Source organism: Triturus cristatus, chromosome 9, assembly GCF_964204655.1.
Source record: "Triturus cristatus chromosome 9, aTriCri1.1, whole genome shotgun sequence".
Classification (NCBI taxonomy): domain Eukaryota; kingdom Metazoa; phylum Chordata; class Amphibia; order Caudata; family Salamandridae; genus Triturus; species Triturus cristatus.
The window spans coordinates 155,307,575-155,321,739 of NC_140592.1; the positions used below are offsets into that span (position 1 = coordinate 155,307,575).

General features: G+C 42.5%; 1 protein-coding gene across 3 annotated transcripts in view; it reads left to right on the forward strand.

Annotated features, from left to right (window-relative positions):
- The first annotated feature begins 2,670 nt into the window (after window positions 1-2,670).
- The window catches only part of CACNA2D3 (calcium voltage-gated channel auxiliary subunit alpha2delta 3), a 2,334,275-nt gene continuing 2,322,780 nt past the window's right edge, over window positions 2,671-14,165 (forward strand). For all 3 annotated transcript variants that reach the window (XM_085624637.1, XM_085624639.1, XM_085624638.1), the window contains exons 1-2: window positions 2,671-3,784; window positions 4,493-4,574. In XM_085624637.1, the coding sequence (XP_085480763.1) occupies window positions 3,561-3,784; window positions 4,493-4,574 (306 nt within the window). In that variant the 5' untranslated portion in view covers window positions 2,671-3,560. The remainder of the gene's footprint in view (window positions 3,785-4,492; window positions 4,575-14,165) is intronic.

The following is a 14,165-nucleotide window of genomic DNA, read 5'->3' on the forward strand; positions in this document are numbered from 1 at the left end:
GAGGAGGGAGAAAGATCGGCCTCCTGTTCTGCTTTTCTTGATCCGAGGTACCGTTGCGAGGGAGAGCTGGGCCGAGCGGAGTGAACGCTGGAGGGTGTGGAACACGAGGTGGTGATTCAGGTTGGCGGGTCAGGTGGTGTGGAGGGCCTTCTGAGCATGTGTGAGGAGCTTGAAAGTGATTCTCTTCTCGACAGGGAGCTAGCGTAGTGTCCTTAGGTGTTGGCTGATATGGCAGTGGCGCTGTAAGTTGAGGACTAGTCTAGCGGTGGCGTACTGGACGTTCTGGAGTTTGCGGGTAAGGTTCTTGTTGGTAGTAGCGTAGAGTCTGTTACCGTAGTCTAGTCTGCTACTGATAAGGGTGTGTGGGACAGTTTTCCTGTGTTCAGGGGGATCCACTTGAAAGTCTTGTTGAGTAGGCCGAGGGTGTGGTAGCTGAAGGAGATGATGGCATTGACCTGGCGGTCCATTTTGAGTTTGGAGTCCAGTATGATTCCGAGGTTGCGTGTGTGGTTCATGGGGGTGGGGGGTCTCTGAGGGTCGGGGGGTCACCAGGTGTCGTTCCAGGCATCGGGTGTGGGATCATGATGAGTATCTCGGTTTTGTCCGTGTTGAGTTGGAAGCAGCTGTTCTTCATCCATCTAGCAACTGCTTCCATTCTTTCTTGAATGTTGGGTTTGATTATGTTGGGTTTGTTGGATAGGGAGAGAACGAGTTGGGTGTCGTCTGCGTATGATGTTATGTTGAGTCTGTGTTCTCTGATGATTGATGCGAGCGAGGCCATATAGATGTTGAACAGGGTCGGGCTGATGGAGGATCCTTGTGGGACTCCGCAGGTGGTTGGAGTCGGTTCTGAGAGAAATGGAGGGAGACTGACTTGTTGCGTTCTGCCAGAGAGCAAAGAGAGGATCCAGTCAAGGGCCTTGTTCCGGATTCCTGTGTCATGGAGTCTGCGGGCTAGGGTGCGGTGAGAGATAGTGTTGAAGGCCACGGAGAGCTCAAGGAGGTTGAGAGCCACAGTCTCTCTCGGTACTGAGGGCAGTCTATCTTTCAAGTGTCGGCTGCGTGGTCCTGGGAGCGGTGAGATGGTAGTTCTAGATCAGCTGCAAGTTCAGTGTGTCACAGTAACTACTCAAATGGAAGGCTAGGGCAGCAAGGTAATCTGCTTGCTTAGGGTGGCGCATGACAAGAGTGTGACAAACAGGACTTCAGATATTGATGCGCTCATGGAAAGAGGGAGGAGCCAAGATATTTTGTTACATATAATAAAGAGCTAATATGATTGACTCTGCACCTGGCATAACTCACTCCATATTGCAAGGATTGCGACGAAGAAATGATAACGCGATAATGTTTTTTATCATATATTCAACATTTCACTGCAGCTGTTTTCTTACTGAATTTCACAATCAACCAATAAACCTAATTTGAATAAATAGGTTGGCTCCTCTGTAGATGTGGTTTGATAGCCACTTCCTAATACAGCAGATAAAATGGATCTGCCTTGTTTATAGAAAAGTGCAGGGGGCGTGTAATTCATTGCATGCTCAGTTATCCATGCATGGCTTTACATTTTGCCTCTAGGTAAACAGAACACCTGGTGCTAAGCAGTGAAAATTCAATTATGGCATAGCTGTCAAACTAGAGTACAAACCGATGCTCTCCAAAAATCACAGAATACGTGAAAAATGCTTTACTATCTGCGGTAACGGCGGGAAATATGTGGGCTTTGCACTTTTCAGTCTTCTGTTGACATATACATCTGAAAATATACCTTAGGTGTGACTAATTTCATTATGAAACAGGCGTAGGGTAGCTAGCAAATCAGTGGGGGTGGAAAGGAACAGGAAAGCGTAATTATAAAAAAAGAAAACATTGCCCGTGTAGGCGAAATGTGAAAATAAAATGTGAGGAGTGTAGTGAGTAATAACTTTTATTCGTACTGCAATGACGTAGTAGACCAAGAAACCAGATAATTTGAGAAGCTAGTTTTCTAATTTTTTTTTACAGACTAAAGGATAATATTAATTCTTCGGAATTTAGTGGCAGATTTGCAAATATTTTTTCTGTGTGTCTAGATGATCATGTCTAGGCTTTTTTATTTGCAGTGTTATTTCTGAAGCGTCATCTCTGCCCCCTATCTCTCGTGCTTGACGTCTGCTTACTCTTGACCAATAGCCAATGCGCCCATTGAATTTTCTCGAGGTCTGTGACAATGACGCACTTTTGGGTACATCACTAGGACTGGAAAGAGACTTGTGTGAACTGTGTTCATGTCACATAATATCCATTGATAAAGTTGAAAAGACTCCTACATCCGCTGCTGGAAGTGTGCAAGAGGCGTGGCTGCGCGGAGCGCGGGACATCGTGCTAGGAATTGGCCTGGCAGAAAATAATATTAGGTGATCTAAATATGGAAAACCTGTCCAGGCTCCAGGGCTATGCGTTGTGCCAAAATTCCTAAAGCCCCAGAGTTCTTTCATAGAATAGCTTGTGATCTTCTACACACTCTACCGGGGGGATTCCTCCGAAAGCCCAAATTAATAATTTATTCATGTGCTCAAGTCACTTAGCCTGCATTGATTTACTTATGCTGCATTTCCTTTCATTCATAAGCCTTTAAACTCCGGATCCCTCCGATAGCTGCTACTGCGGCATTGATATGAAGCAGGCGCGCCTTCGTGAACAAGGAGGACACGCTGCATACAACTCAATTAGGTCTGAGCGCCTCCTGACCTAAAACAGGCGAGTGTCAGTCTGGTGGAAAGCTGCCGCCTTGTGACAGGCGACCCCCGTCATGTCCTGTCAGCGGGGGATCCCATGTGTTCTGCCCTCTGTGTGTGTGGCCCGTGCCTGCGCTAAGGGTCGAGTGCATGCCCTACGGATGCACACAGCTGTTCACAGACACAGCCAGGCAGCTCTGTTCGTGCTGCCCCGCGTGAATGGGGGCCGCTCCGGTGGGTGTTGACAGTCCCTCTTGTCATCCCCTTAAGCCACCCAAGGCTTCTGTCAGCTCCTGTGCGGTGCGCAGCTCGCGTTGGCACAGCCCGGGAGGGTGGGAACCCTCCTCCTCCTCGTCAGCCCCTTCACACTTTTCTCTCCCTCAGTCGGGAGGCACTTCCGCGCGGTCCATCTCCCCGGATCCTGCTCTTCTCGCCTGTCAGCACTTTTCCATTAATGCCTGTTCCTGCTCCAGTGAGCCAGCGCTGCGCGACTTCACGTGGGGGGGATGAAGGCTGCAGGAGACCGGCAGCATAAAGGAGACCTCCAGGCAGCTTTCCATTTGTAAAGTGAGCAGTAATTGCGCAAAGACAGCCTACACAGTTGGAATCGATAGAGTCTGCCTTCTTGCTGCTAAGGGCACTCTGGACCAGCAGTGGGTCACCGAAGTAACTACAGTGCACTGCTGACTGCGGAGTTGTGAGGAAGTGCGCGCGTGCCTGCAACAGTGGGGGCCGCGCCGGCTGTTACCAAGGACACAATACTTTTCAAGTCCTCCGAGCTTTCCGCCAGCGCCGCTTCCTCTTCCATTCTCCGGAGCATCTTTCCAGGAAGGGCGATGAATGAGCCTGTGTGATTCCTCCAAGTCTGTCCGAGGCGCTGCACTCCGCACAGCCGCGCGTTTCTTCTTTTGGGGCGACTCGGGATCCCGCTCGGGGAGAGGCGACATGCCAGGCGTCCCCAGCCCTCGCCGCGCCCTGTGGGGCATCCTCGCCCTTCTCTGGATTGTCCTCAACACCACCCTGGTGAACGTGGTCGGATCGGAGCAGCAGATCCCCTTATCTGTGTAGGTGGCAAGTGTTTGAGTTGGTAGGGGCATTGCAGCCCGCTTGCATTGGCATCAAAAACTTGTGTGGCATGAGTCAAGTTTTTCCTCACGCGCAGGCCCATACATATACATCCAGTCATAGTGTACATTAAAATACATTCTTTATTATGCAATGTAATTCATCATAACGTAAACATTTATTGGTTTGTTATTTTTCCTTTAATGGTCATATATATATTATAATTGGTAATAGTTAAATTCCTAATAGCATCTCTGCAGTTTTAAAGTGAATATATGTAACTGGCATGAGTTTTGCCCCCCAGCCTCGTGCGTATTCGCTTGCCTTTTATCGCATGGCTACTCTAGGTTTGGCCTGGGCCAGGAACACGTGGGCTAGTTGAGTTTGTTTATGGTCCTGTCACATTTGCCAGTTGGTGTGCCATGCACATGGAGTCATGGCGCCTCCAGAGTGCGCAAAAAGTGGACGCTGTGTTGCGTAAAATGCGCCTGTGTTATTCACAGGGCCATGGTGTGCGGAGCTAACTTTAGATCCACCGGCTTGGACCGACGAGTCCAGTGACTTGCCTGCGGATGACTTGTTCTGCTGCTAGTTTCTGACTGAACTGTTTCATATACGATCTCATTGCAGCCTCAGCTTCTACGTGCAGGCGACGACAACATAATAGTGTTTACAAGTGCCATTTCTCCCTGTCTCTCTCCCCCTAGGGTGAAGCTCTGGGCGTCTGCCTTTGGAGGGGAGATCAAATCCATCGCCGCCAAGTACTCTGGCTCCCAGCTCCTGCAGAAGGTAAGCTCGTGGGCTGCGCCGAACGCCGCCTTCATCCCTGAAAGATGGAGGGAGATTGTGTGTTTCCCAAACAGACGAGCAAACGGTGCAGCAGTCCCCAATCAGAGGTCCTCGCTCTGAAAAACTCCGAGCCCCCCTCTCTCGCTGCTCAATGAGCTGAATTTGTTTTATGTCGGTGACATCTGAAGGGGGAAAAAAATAAGGGGGAGGGCCGTGCCCGGGGTCGAGGCTCCTACTGGCATTGTCCTGGAAGGAATCTGACAGCAGCCCAGCCTCGTGGAAGCTTTCTAAGGTGGAGACGAGCATGCTGTTTCAGAGAAGAAACAGCTGCTTCTCTGCAGAAAAAAATGCCAACTTCCCCAGAGCGGGAGGCGCCGCGCGCCTTCAGCCCGTGCATCGCGCGTGCAGAGCACCGTCTGTGGGAGGCTGTACTATTGTTTGTCAGCTCTGCAGTTTCCACACTGCCATTATTACCCAATCATCGCTGCCCAGTGCTGGGATGTATTACATCATTACAGATAAGGGGAATGAGTGCGGTTATCTCTCTGCTCAGCTGCACAGCCGGGTAATAACCTTGTGAAGCAATGCACAAACTTGAGGGATTGGGCTGAGACTAAATATTGCAGCGAGGTAATGAGGGCCGAGAATTGATTCCCGGACATTTTATCGGCAGCTTGTATCTTTTTTTGTTTAAATACAACTCCTTATATTAAAGTCCCGCTCCGAGGTCATTTATTTTGCAATGTTTACGGGGAGAGATTTTATTTTGGGTTTTCGCATACAGTGAATTTGAAACAAGGCTCAAACACCATTTCTGGATGTAAGGCCTATTTTTATGTACACTTCAAATGGTGCGAGGGGAACATTTAATGCGACCCGAGTTTGCTCCTGGAAACACTAACGTGATAAAATTGGAATGCTTCTCGGCAGATGAGAAACTTACTCTCAGGCGCGAAGAAGACTCCATGAGTGTCGACAATGTGTAGATGGCGCTTCTAGGCACTCGAGCGTAGAAAATCCATAAAGCTTCCAAGGACTAAAAGAAAGATCTGTCCATACCTATGGGTTCATTTTACCTGTTAGAGCCCCGAGAAATCAGAGAAACTCCAAACACCACCAAAAATCCTTCAATAAACCAAAAAATAAACAGATAACATAAATAATCATTATACCCATGTAAGGTAAAAAAAAATACAAATTCACATTTTGCTTCAAAATGAAAGTCTAAAAAATGATAGCCACTTCTCGGAGATCTGCGCCGAATCTACTGTTTTTGGTGAGATTGAGAATGTTTTCAAAAAACGAGCGCACGTGATGATACCTAACACGATAACTTTGGAAACTGCATTTTAGTCGAGAAACGTCACTAAACTTTCAACTCTTTTCTCAGCGGTTCAACATATGTGTAGCTGTATACCCCACCCGTTAGCAGGAGCAAGGCATCAAAGCGCTACATATGCGTTGAAACCTTTGACATGGCCTGTCGGTCAAGATATACCATGAGTCAACGTTTCCCGTAAGGGCCAGTAACACTCTATGAATTATACATGTTAATAGTCTAGTTATGAAAGAACTGATAGTTCGGGGGCGCGCATGTATAATATATGCAAACATCAGCTGTCCCCAGCACAACGTCGGTGATTGAATAATGGCTCAAAAACGAGAGGGGCCTTGTGTTTTTTTAATGGTTTTATCCAGAAAAGAAAAAAAATTAAGCTAGAACGTGGTGCTCGAACTATTGCAGCAAACATTCGGCCCAAGATGATTTAGCTGAAGTATTTATTTTTCAAATATTTTGTATCGTCTGACTTGAGTCAAGCACTATATTACAGGAAGTAAAGGAACAGTGGCAGTAAATGTGCAATTCCTCATTACATCTCCCCCAAATAAGATGTTACCAGGTCTGACCGGCCTATAGGTCAACCAGGCAGCGCCATAGGGGCTTGTCTGATAGCTTAGTGTGTCGGCCATTTGTTTAAGGTTCGTGGGCCTGTTTTATGGTCTGATACCACGGTTTTTGTTGTTGATTTCTCTGATATTGTCACAAACATTGCCTGTAGCAAACACAAATTCTTAAAATCTGCCATGCCTTGCAAAACACATATACAACAAGTTCAAAACAGCCCTAATTGTAAAAGTGGCTCATTTATTTTAGCTATCTGATTTGCTAATGGTGGCCACTTTTATTTTGGTGCCCTGGCCTGTTTTCTGTCCAAGTCCGACCTTGGATGATACATGTTTTAAATTAATTAAGGAAAGGATTTAAATTGCACGTTTGTTATGGCTGAATTTGTATTTATAGTCATATTTTTAGATGTCTGGGCATTTTAGTAAAATACATGATGCCTATACTCTAGGACACAGAAGCCATTTTTTTTGTGATTTTTTACTTTGACAGAAATGCTCTTGTGTTCTGAAACATAATGTCCCGCACAGGCAAAGCAGCACTTTCCCAGCAATGCCCCTATGTAAAAAGAATAAGTGCAATGCCATTTTGTACACATTCTCCATGTTTGCACTGTTTTTCATCTTAAAGTAAAATTTGCCTAGACATATGTCAATTTCCTTCTATTTTGTATTTTTTTCTGTTAGTTTTCTTGCATTTCTAACATGTAGCTTTTGGCTTTATGTTCCTCCTCATGCCAAAAGTCCTCACTACCCAGTTGAGCAGTCCCCTCTTACTGACATGGAACCATTGTTTGACACTACCATACTCCAGTGAATAAAATACAATACCCTCTTCCTGTTGATGTACTGAGACACTTGCCCCAATTTTCAGAATAAAGGATAATGCTATTATGAACTGGGGCAGAAACATTCTTCACTCGAGTCTCCAAAATGGCTGTTTTTCTGACACGTTCCTTAGTGTAGCGTACATACCTAAACAAAAGTCCAATATTACTGTTGTGCTAGCTTTTCTCAGGGCAGGGAAACAGAATACGGTTCATTGGGTTCCTCCTTTAACAAGAATACTTTCAGTTTGTTACTCTGTGAGGGAATCAGCTTGCTTCTCTCCTGACCCACATAACTCTCCGATTTTCCATTTTACTCACTGTGAGAAAGACGGTCTTTGCCGCCCCTCCATAAATGAACAGTGAATTCTAATTGTCATACAGTCAAGTTTTAGCTTTGTCACTTCCTCATCCTTCTTGTATTGTTCACTGGGGAGGAGAAGTAACAATAATTTGATAAATTAGTCATCGGCAGTCATCTTCAGGCTAATCTTTACCTGTTCAATCCACACAAGTCTAAGCTTTTTATTTTGGGTAATGCAGATGAGACATACTCGTATATTTGATCTATTTCTGAAAGTGACTTTTTTTTATTAAATACACAAATAGTGTTGAATGACACCGTACGAGAAAAAATATTTTTTGGGCCAAAAACGGTCACCATAGTATTGTTATGCTCTGGGTTTCATTTGCATTGCATTGCATTGTCAGGCACACCATTGTAGCTGTTTGTGTCTCTGTGAGTCTAAATAATCGTACTCAGCAGTCACAGAAGAATTGGACACGCATTAATGACCAAATGATTTTGAAATGCATTGAGACAGGACCGCAGCGGGCCACAGACCATGGCTGAAGAGCGCTGTTCCAATTGGCTGATCATTACCAATTGACTTACACTGGCCCACCCATTAATTGAGTGCTGAAAATGTGACGTTTGTGCTTAATTGTAATCTTGTGTATGAAAGACCACACCAGACGTGTCCTGCGCTGCTTTAATTGAGCTGGAGTCAAAGAACCCACTCATTCTCACTTAAGGCAGTTCTTCTAAGCAAGCTCAACCAGCAGCAGGGCTGCCATCCCCACTGACAGTCTAGACACAGAGCTGGAATTTAAGAGGCTACAGGCTACTGAATTTTGCTGAACTTGTTAACTATCACATTTTATCGACATTAGGTACATTAGTGACAGAAAAGGTTTGGGATTGTGGTTTTTGAAAGTAGGATATATAAACTCCCTGAATTTACTCGGGACATTGCTGTGATTGGGGTAATGGCTGCCTGGTCCCTAGACTCCAGTTTAAGTCCTATCTCCATCATTACTTCAGATGCAAGCCTAAACACAACCTCCCAGTGGTACTCTTGAAAATGCAGCTGCATATTAAGATGCATACTTTTTAACATATACATGCAACAACCAAGTGTGCGATAGTAAAATGCAAAGCAATAAATCAGTGTGCTCAGAATAGATAGTCCTTCTTCAAACATGATGATGCATTTTAGTGAGAAACCATATTGACTATGAATTGTTAGTCTGAACTGCAGATACGTTGATCAGTTACATCAGCACACTGCAAACAGTGCAACAGAAAATAACCTTATAGTGTATCTGGTGTTTTACATTTGCGTACAATGCTTTGATTTGGGTAATACCATTGTTTGTTTTAAACAGGTAATATTTTCTTTATTACTAGAAAAGTTTCATTTAATGTACCTATAAACTCTCTCTCTCCCGTGCACACACACACTCACACACACACACACACACAAAAAACTCTCTCTCTCTCTCTTTACATAACATGGCCTCTCAAATAGTGTATTCTTTTGAGGAACATGTCTTATCAAAGCAACGTGTGTACCACAAATGGAGATATTACAAATATGGGTCATCAAAAAGTAGAAGAATCAATTGTGCATCGCAACATCATGAGTTTCATTTATAAAACTGAGTTAATCTTTATCTCTTTGAATGCTCACATTTTCAGAACCATTTTTTCTGTCCATCGATTTGGCACTCTGCAGGTAGTAATTTTTGATAAAGTGCAGGTCCTTCATATTATTTTTCATTACAGTCTGATCTACTTCTCCATGATAAGGGGATAGATCAATTAAACAGATTAAACCTTTTCATAAGAAAGCCCTATTCTCATCCTAAATCCAGTGGCGTAGCAAAGGTGCCGTGGGCAATGGTATAAGAGAGGGAAATGAGCCCGTCGTCCCCTGGATGAATAGCAGAAGACAACCAGAACTTGGTGTTCTTTTCAGTGTGCCCGTGACGCCGCTGTCCTCGCCCTCAGCGTCACTGCACCTGCTACACTCCTGCCGAAAACTCATAACAATTGACACCAATTACATTATTCGTGCATAGCATAACTGAAATACAGTTTACAGTGCAATTCTAACTGAGCCAACAAAAAGACAAAAGGTGCTACATCATTTCTAAGAACCAAAACTATAATCCAATAGTCATGCATTTTGTTCCATTTTGTATAATCCAGATTCAAGACATTAAATGTTGCATAAATCACCCTACATGCAAACTGACCGATTGTTGTTAGTCTGCCTTAAAGTGAAGAAATGATGTACACTTGCAATAGTAAGAAAGCATTTTCATGGAACACCAGGCCAGCCCCTACTTAATGCACCCCAATTGCTCTAGGACCCCATTGAAATACCTCTCAATACCGGTAAAGACATAATTTTTAGGCAATTGTTTGTCCTTACCTTGCACTTGTATTGGCCATGTATTACTTGGCCCTCTACAAAAACCAAAAAATGTTACCTTTGCAAAAAGTGTTCTCAAAGAAGTGCTAAACTAACAAACAAGAACAGCAATGAAATTGGCAACAGGAAGATTTATTTGTGCGATAACTTTAGGAATGTGGCTCAAAGAAATGCCGGTAACCAATGCATGCAAACAATCATCCAAAAATAAATATCTCCCTAGCTCGAGACCATAATATTGGCTTGAGGGCAATATTACATACCAATGAATAGCAGAGTTATTATTTTTTTTTAAATCCTTACATGAGCTATTTGGATGATTAACTACAAGGCGTTTCAGTTGGCAAAATCAGTGAGAATGAGATTGTTGCTATGTATTGTGTTTCATAAATGCTTGTGAAAATAGTGTCTTTTCCTTGACTAAAATATTGTAGAAAATACATTTCTCCATTTATAGGCAGTGTGGTACCCTACCAGTCCTTGGCAATTCATACTCCATTGACCTTTGAACTCACATTTATTGTTCAGTACCAGATGTCAAATGTGGGTATTAAACTGCTTCAAGATTTTGTAAGACGTTGTCATGTCTTCTATCATCGAGTAAAATCTAGTTAAACAAGTTTAAGTAAGATTATCAGGTCAATTTGTTCTTTCATTGAGGAAGCATTAATTCATGCATTAACAACAGTAGAGAGTTTATTAATGGTACAAGCTCTGGGAAAACATCTAAGGCTTTGCAAATTGAATACAGCAAACAACAATTGATAAAACATCTCAAGTTTACAATTCCTTGTGTGTCATATAGATCCAGTATGGAAAATGGTCCAGTCCAACACGTGAATTAAAATATGTTTTCTTCATCTTGTTAGGAAATTGTGCTACAGCCATGGGTTGAGCCACTTTCGTTATGCAACTCTCCTGCTGGATATATGATGAAGGAAAAAGACAAAACAAAATTCACAGTTTCCTCAGCACTTGACTTTTAATAACGTTTCACAGTTAATCGCAATGGTTGCATGCTTTCTGAGTGCCAAGTTTGTTAAAATTATGCTACAAATAATGTTCCAGTAAATCAAAGCTAGAAAATGCATTTGAAAAGCGAAATAAGATCATGCCAGTGGTGATTTCAGTGGTTCCTTTCATGAAATGGAATTTATAAGGATTCTGCAGGGGTGCAGTTTCCAAAATGCCATTATTGCTATTCTGCCAGTAAACGGATGTGGACTTGAAAGGCACTGAATAAAGGCTCTTCTATTTATTTAACAATGTAGCCCTGATTTTAATAGCAGCATTTCCATTGCTTTTTATTATGAACTCTTTCTTGGAGCATACTGTGTTCTTTCTATCCAAGCTTCACACATTACACCCTTTGTTGTTCAGTGCCTTGTTTTATCATAATATATTTTATATGTGGAGCTGCACATTTTAGTTCCTAGATCAATTGAAATAAATACATATTTTTTAAGAACTGCCTCCAGTAGACTTATTGTTTAATTGGTATTGGATGGCACCATCTGTGAATGAACCTTAAATGTCCTATTAAAGAAATATTTTAAAATATTGGATATAACATCTTTAAAGAGTAGTGAGAGAGTAAACTATTTTGTCCATAAAACGACCATGCCTCCCACAAATATATGTAATCTAGTCCACAGTAATTCATGCATATGCTTTGTACTACTATACCCCAAATTCCAGTGGTTTATTAGTGAGAATAAAATTAAAAATCATACCTAGAAGTCAGCGTTCCACATATAAGAATGGTGTATTCATTAATGATAACATTAAATTGAAATGCATTGAAATGAGACCTCAGTGCACCATAGATCATGGCTCGTGAGCACTGTACTAAGTTCCTGATCATTAAAATTTGGCTTAGATTGTCCAACTCTTTCTTCGAGTGCTGAGAACTTGATGTTGATGTGTGATGGTTTTCAAAGGATCTCCAGCCTGAAGGAACTCCAGAAGCATTCCAGACTGCTTTAAATGAGTCAAAGCCAATAAACACATTCATTCTCACCTGAAACTGTTCTTCTAAGAAGATTCAAACAACAGCAAGGCTGCTACGCCCACTGACAGTATGACCATAGAAAAGGGATTTACAAGGGTACTTATTAACTATTGTGCCTGTTTGAACAGGTTAATTATCATATTTTTATAGACCGGAATTGCATTAGTGGCTGTAAACACGCATGTTATTTGTGTTATTGAAAGTATGGTACATGAGCTCCCTGAATTAATTTGGGACCTTCAGAATATTCAAAGGTTTACTGCCAGGATCATAGTTCACAGTGGAAATCTTTACCCAGTAATTATTTAAGAAATAATCTGAAAAGAGCTCCACCTCTCAGTGGTACACTTGGAAATGTAACTGCATACGGTTGAAACATATCTAAAATATCAATGTTTAGGATAGCTCAATCAATCAATCAGGGGAATTGTAAGCACGCTACTCACCCGTGAGGGTCTCAAGGCACTGAGGGGGGGGAGGGGTCCGTAGATCTGTCTAGCCGAAGAGCCAGGTCTTGAGGGTCTTCCTGAAGGTGTTCAGGGAGGGGGCTCGTCTGATGTCTGCTGTTAGCTCGTTCCAGGTTTTGGAGAAGAATCTTCCGCCTGCTCTGGCTCTGCGGATGCGGGGGGGGAAGGTTCCGCCAGTGCGAGGTTGGAATAGCTATATATAAAGCAAAAGAAAAAAAGTATGCTTAGCATAGGGATATAGATACCTTCGCATAATATTGATATAGTCATTTGAGAAGCCATTTATGACTGAGTGGTCATTAGGTTGTGCTAATATGTTCCTAAGTCACACCACCACAGCATCACAAGCACATTGCTACAAAGCAGCATTGGGACGTTGCTAGAATCCCATATTTTATAGGTTATATTAGATGTTTATTATTTAACTATGCAATTTGCCTTTAAAATGTCTTTGTGCTCTTTACAACTTAGGCTGTTGTTCAAAACAATATACCTCTAAATCCCACACACAGACAGCTTACACACAAACACACACATTAATAAGTAAATTGTTGTTATAATGCCTTGTAGATTACTACATTCACATGGTTAAATGGTCACACAGACACAAGCATTTGTACAGATATCAGGGCTATGTTATGGTTGGAATCATGAGAAACTAGGTGGGGTGTAAGACCACGAGTGTGGAATCCTATAAAACAAATATTATCGCCTTGAATGCTCAGCTTTTTACAAATCTTTGACATGACATTTGGCTCGAGGCATTTACAAGGTCACTGTAAATTACCCGGCCTTGATGACATTCTTCATTGAAACATATGCTTGACATTTCTGATAAGGTCATAGATCAATTTAAGATCTTAATACTAGACAAAACCTTTTCAGAACACAAAATAATGCTCAACGGAAGGTTTGTGAGAATTGGGGCCTACTACTTTATTCATGCAAAACATGATAACTGTAATACTGTTCACACAAGTATTGTAATCTGCCTTGTGAATAGACCTCCCCTTGTGCAGAAATCAATATCAAGGAAAAGATGCAAATCAGCATTGACATATTGGGCCCATCCTGAAAAACATTTATTGGTAATCTACCAAGACTCGGATTGATTTCCAGATTAGTATCATTACAACCACGTGGCTGCGTACTGCAGCCACAGACACTAAAAATGGCGCATTCCTGGTATTTCATGGTAGAATATTTTCCATAATGTTAGATGTGTTTACAAACACTGCACTGCAGGTTTTCCTACTATAGTTAGAGAAGGACACACATTAAATGCTAGGCAAAATCATGTAATTACATGAGAGTAAGGAAATTCCCTGATTTAAACTTTTTGTGAACAACAACTAGGATAAGTCTATCCAAGAGCCCGTTATGTTTTTGTGGCCCCATTCGATTAACACTCATAAGACAGAAATGCACTATTTTTGGAGGCAGTACATTTTCCTTAACATGTCCTTGCATTTGGCTTTTCTTCAATGGTTATCCACACAACAAAAGTGATTTATACATGCAGAAAGTGCTAGCCTGGTAATTCAACTATAGTCTACTGAAAGCACTAGTTTTGTCCAGGACCCTAGATATCTTCAAGAAGAAGGGGATTGAAAATCACCAAACCCAACAATCAAATTGGTTCTAGGCAGATTTATTAATCA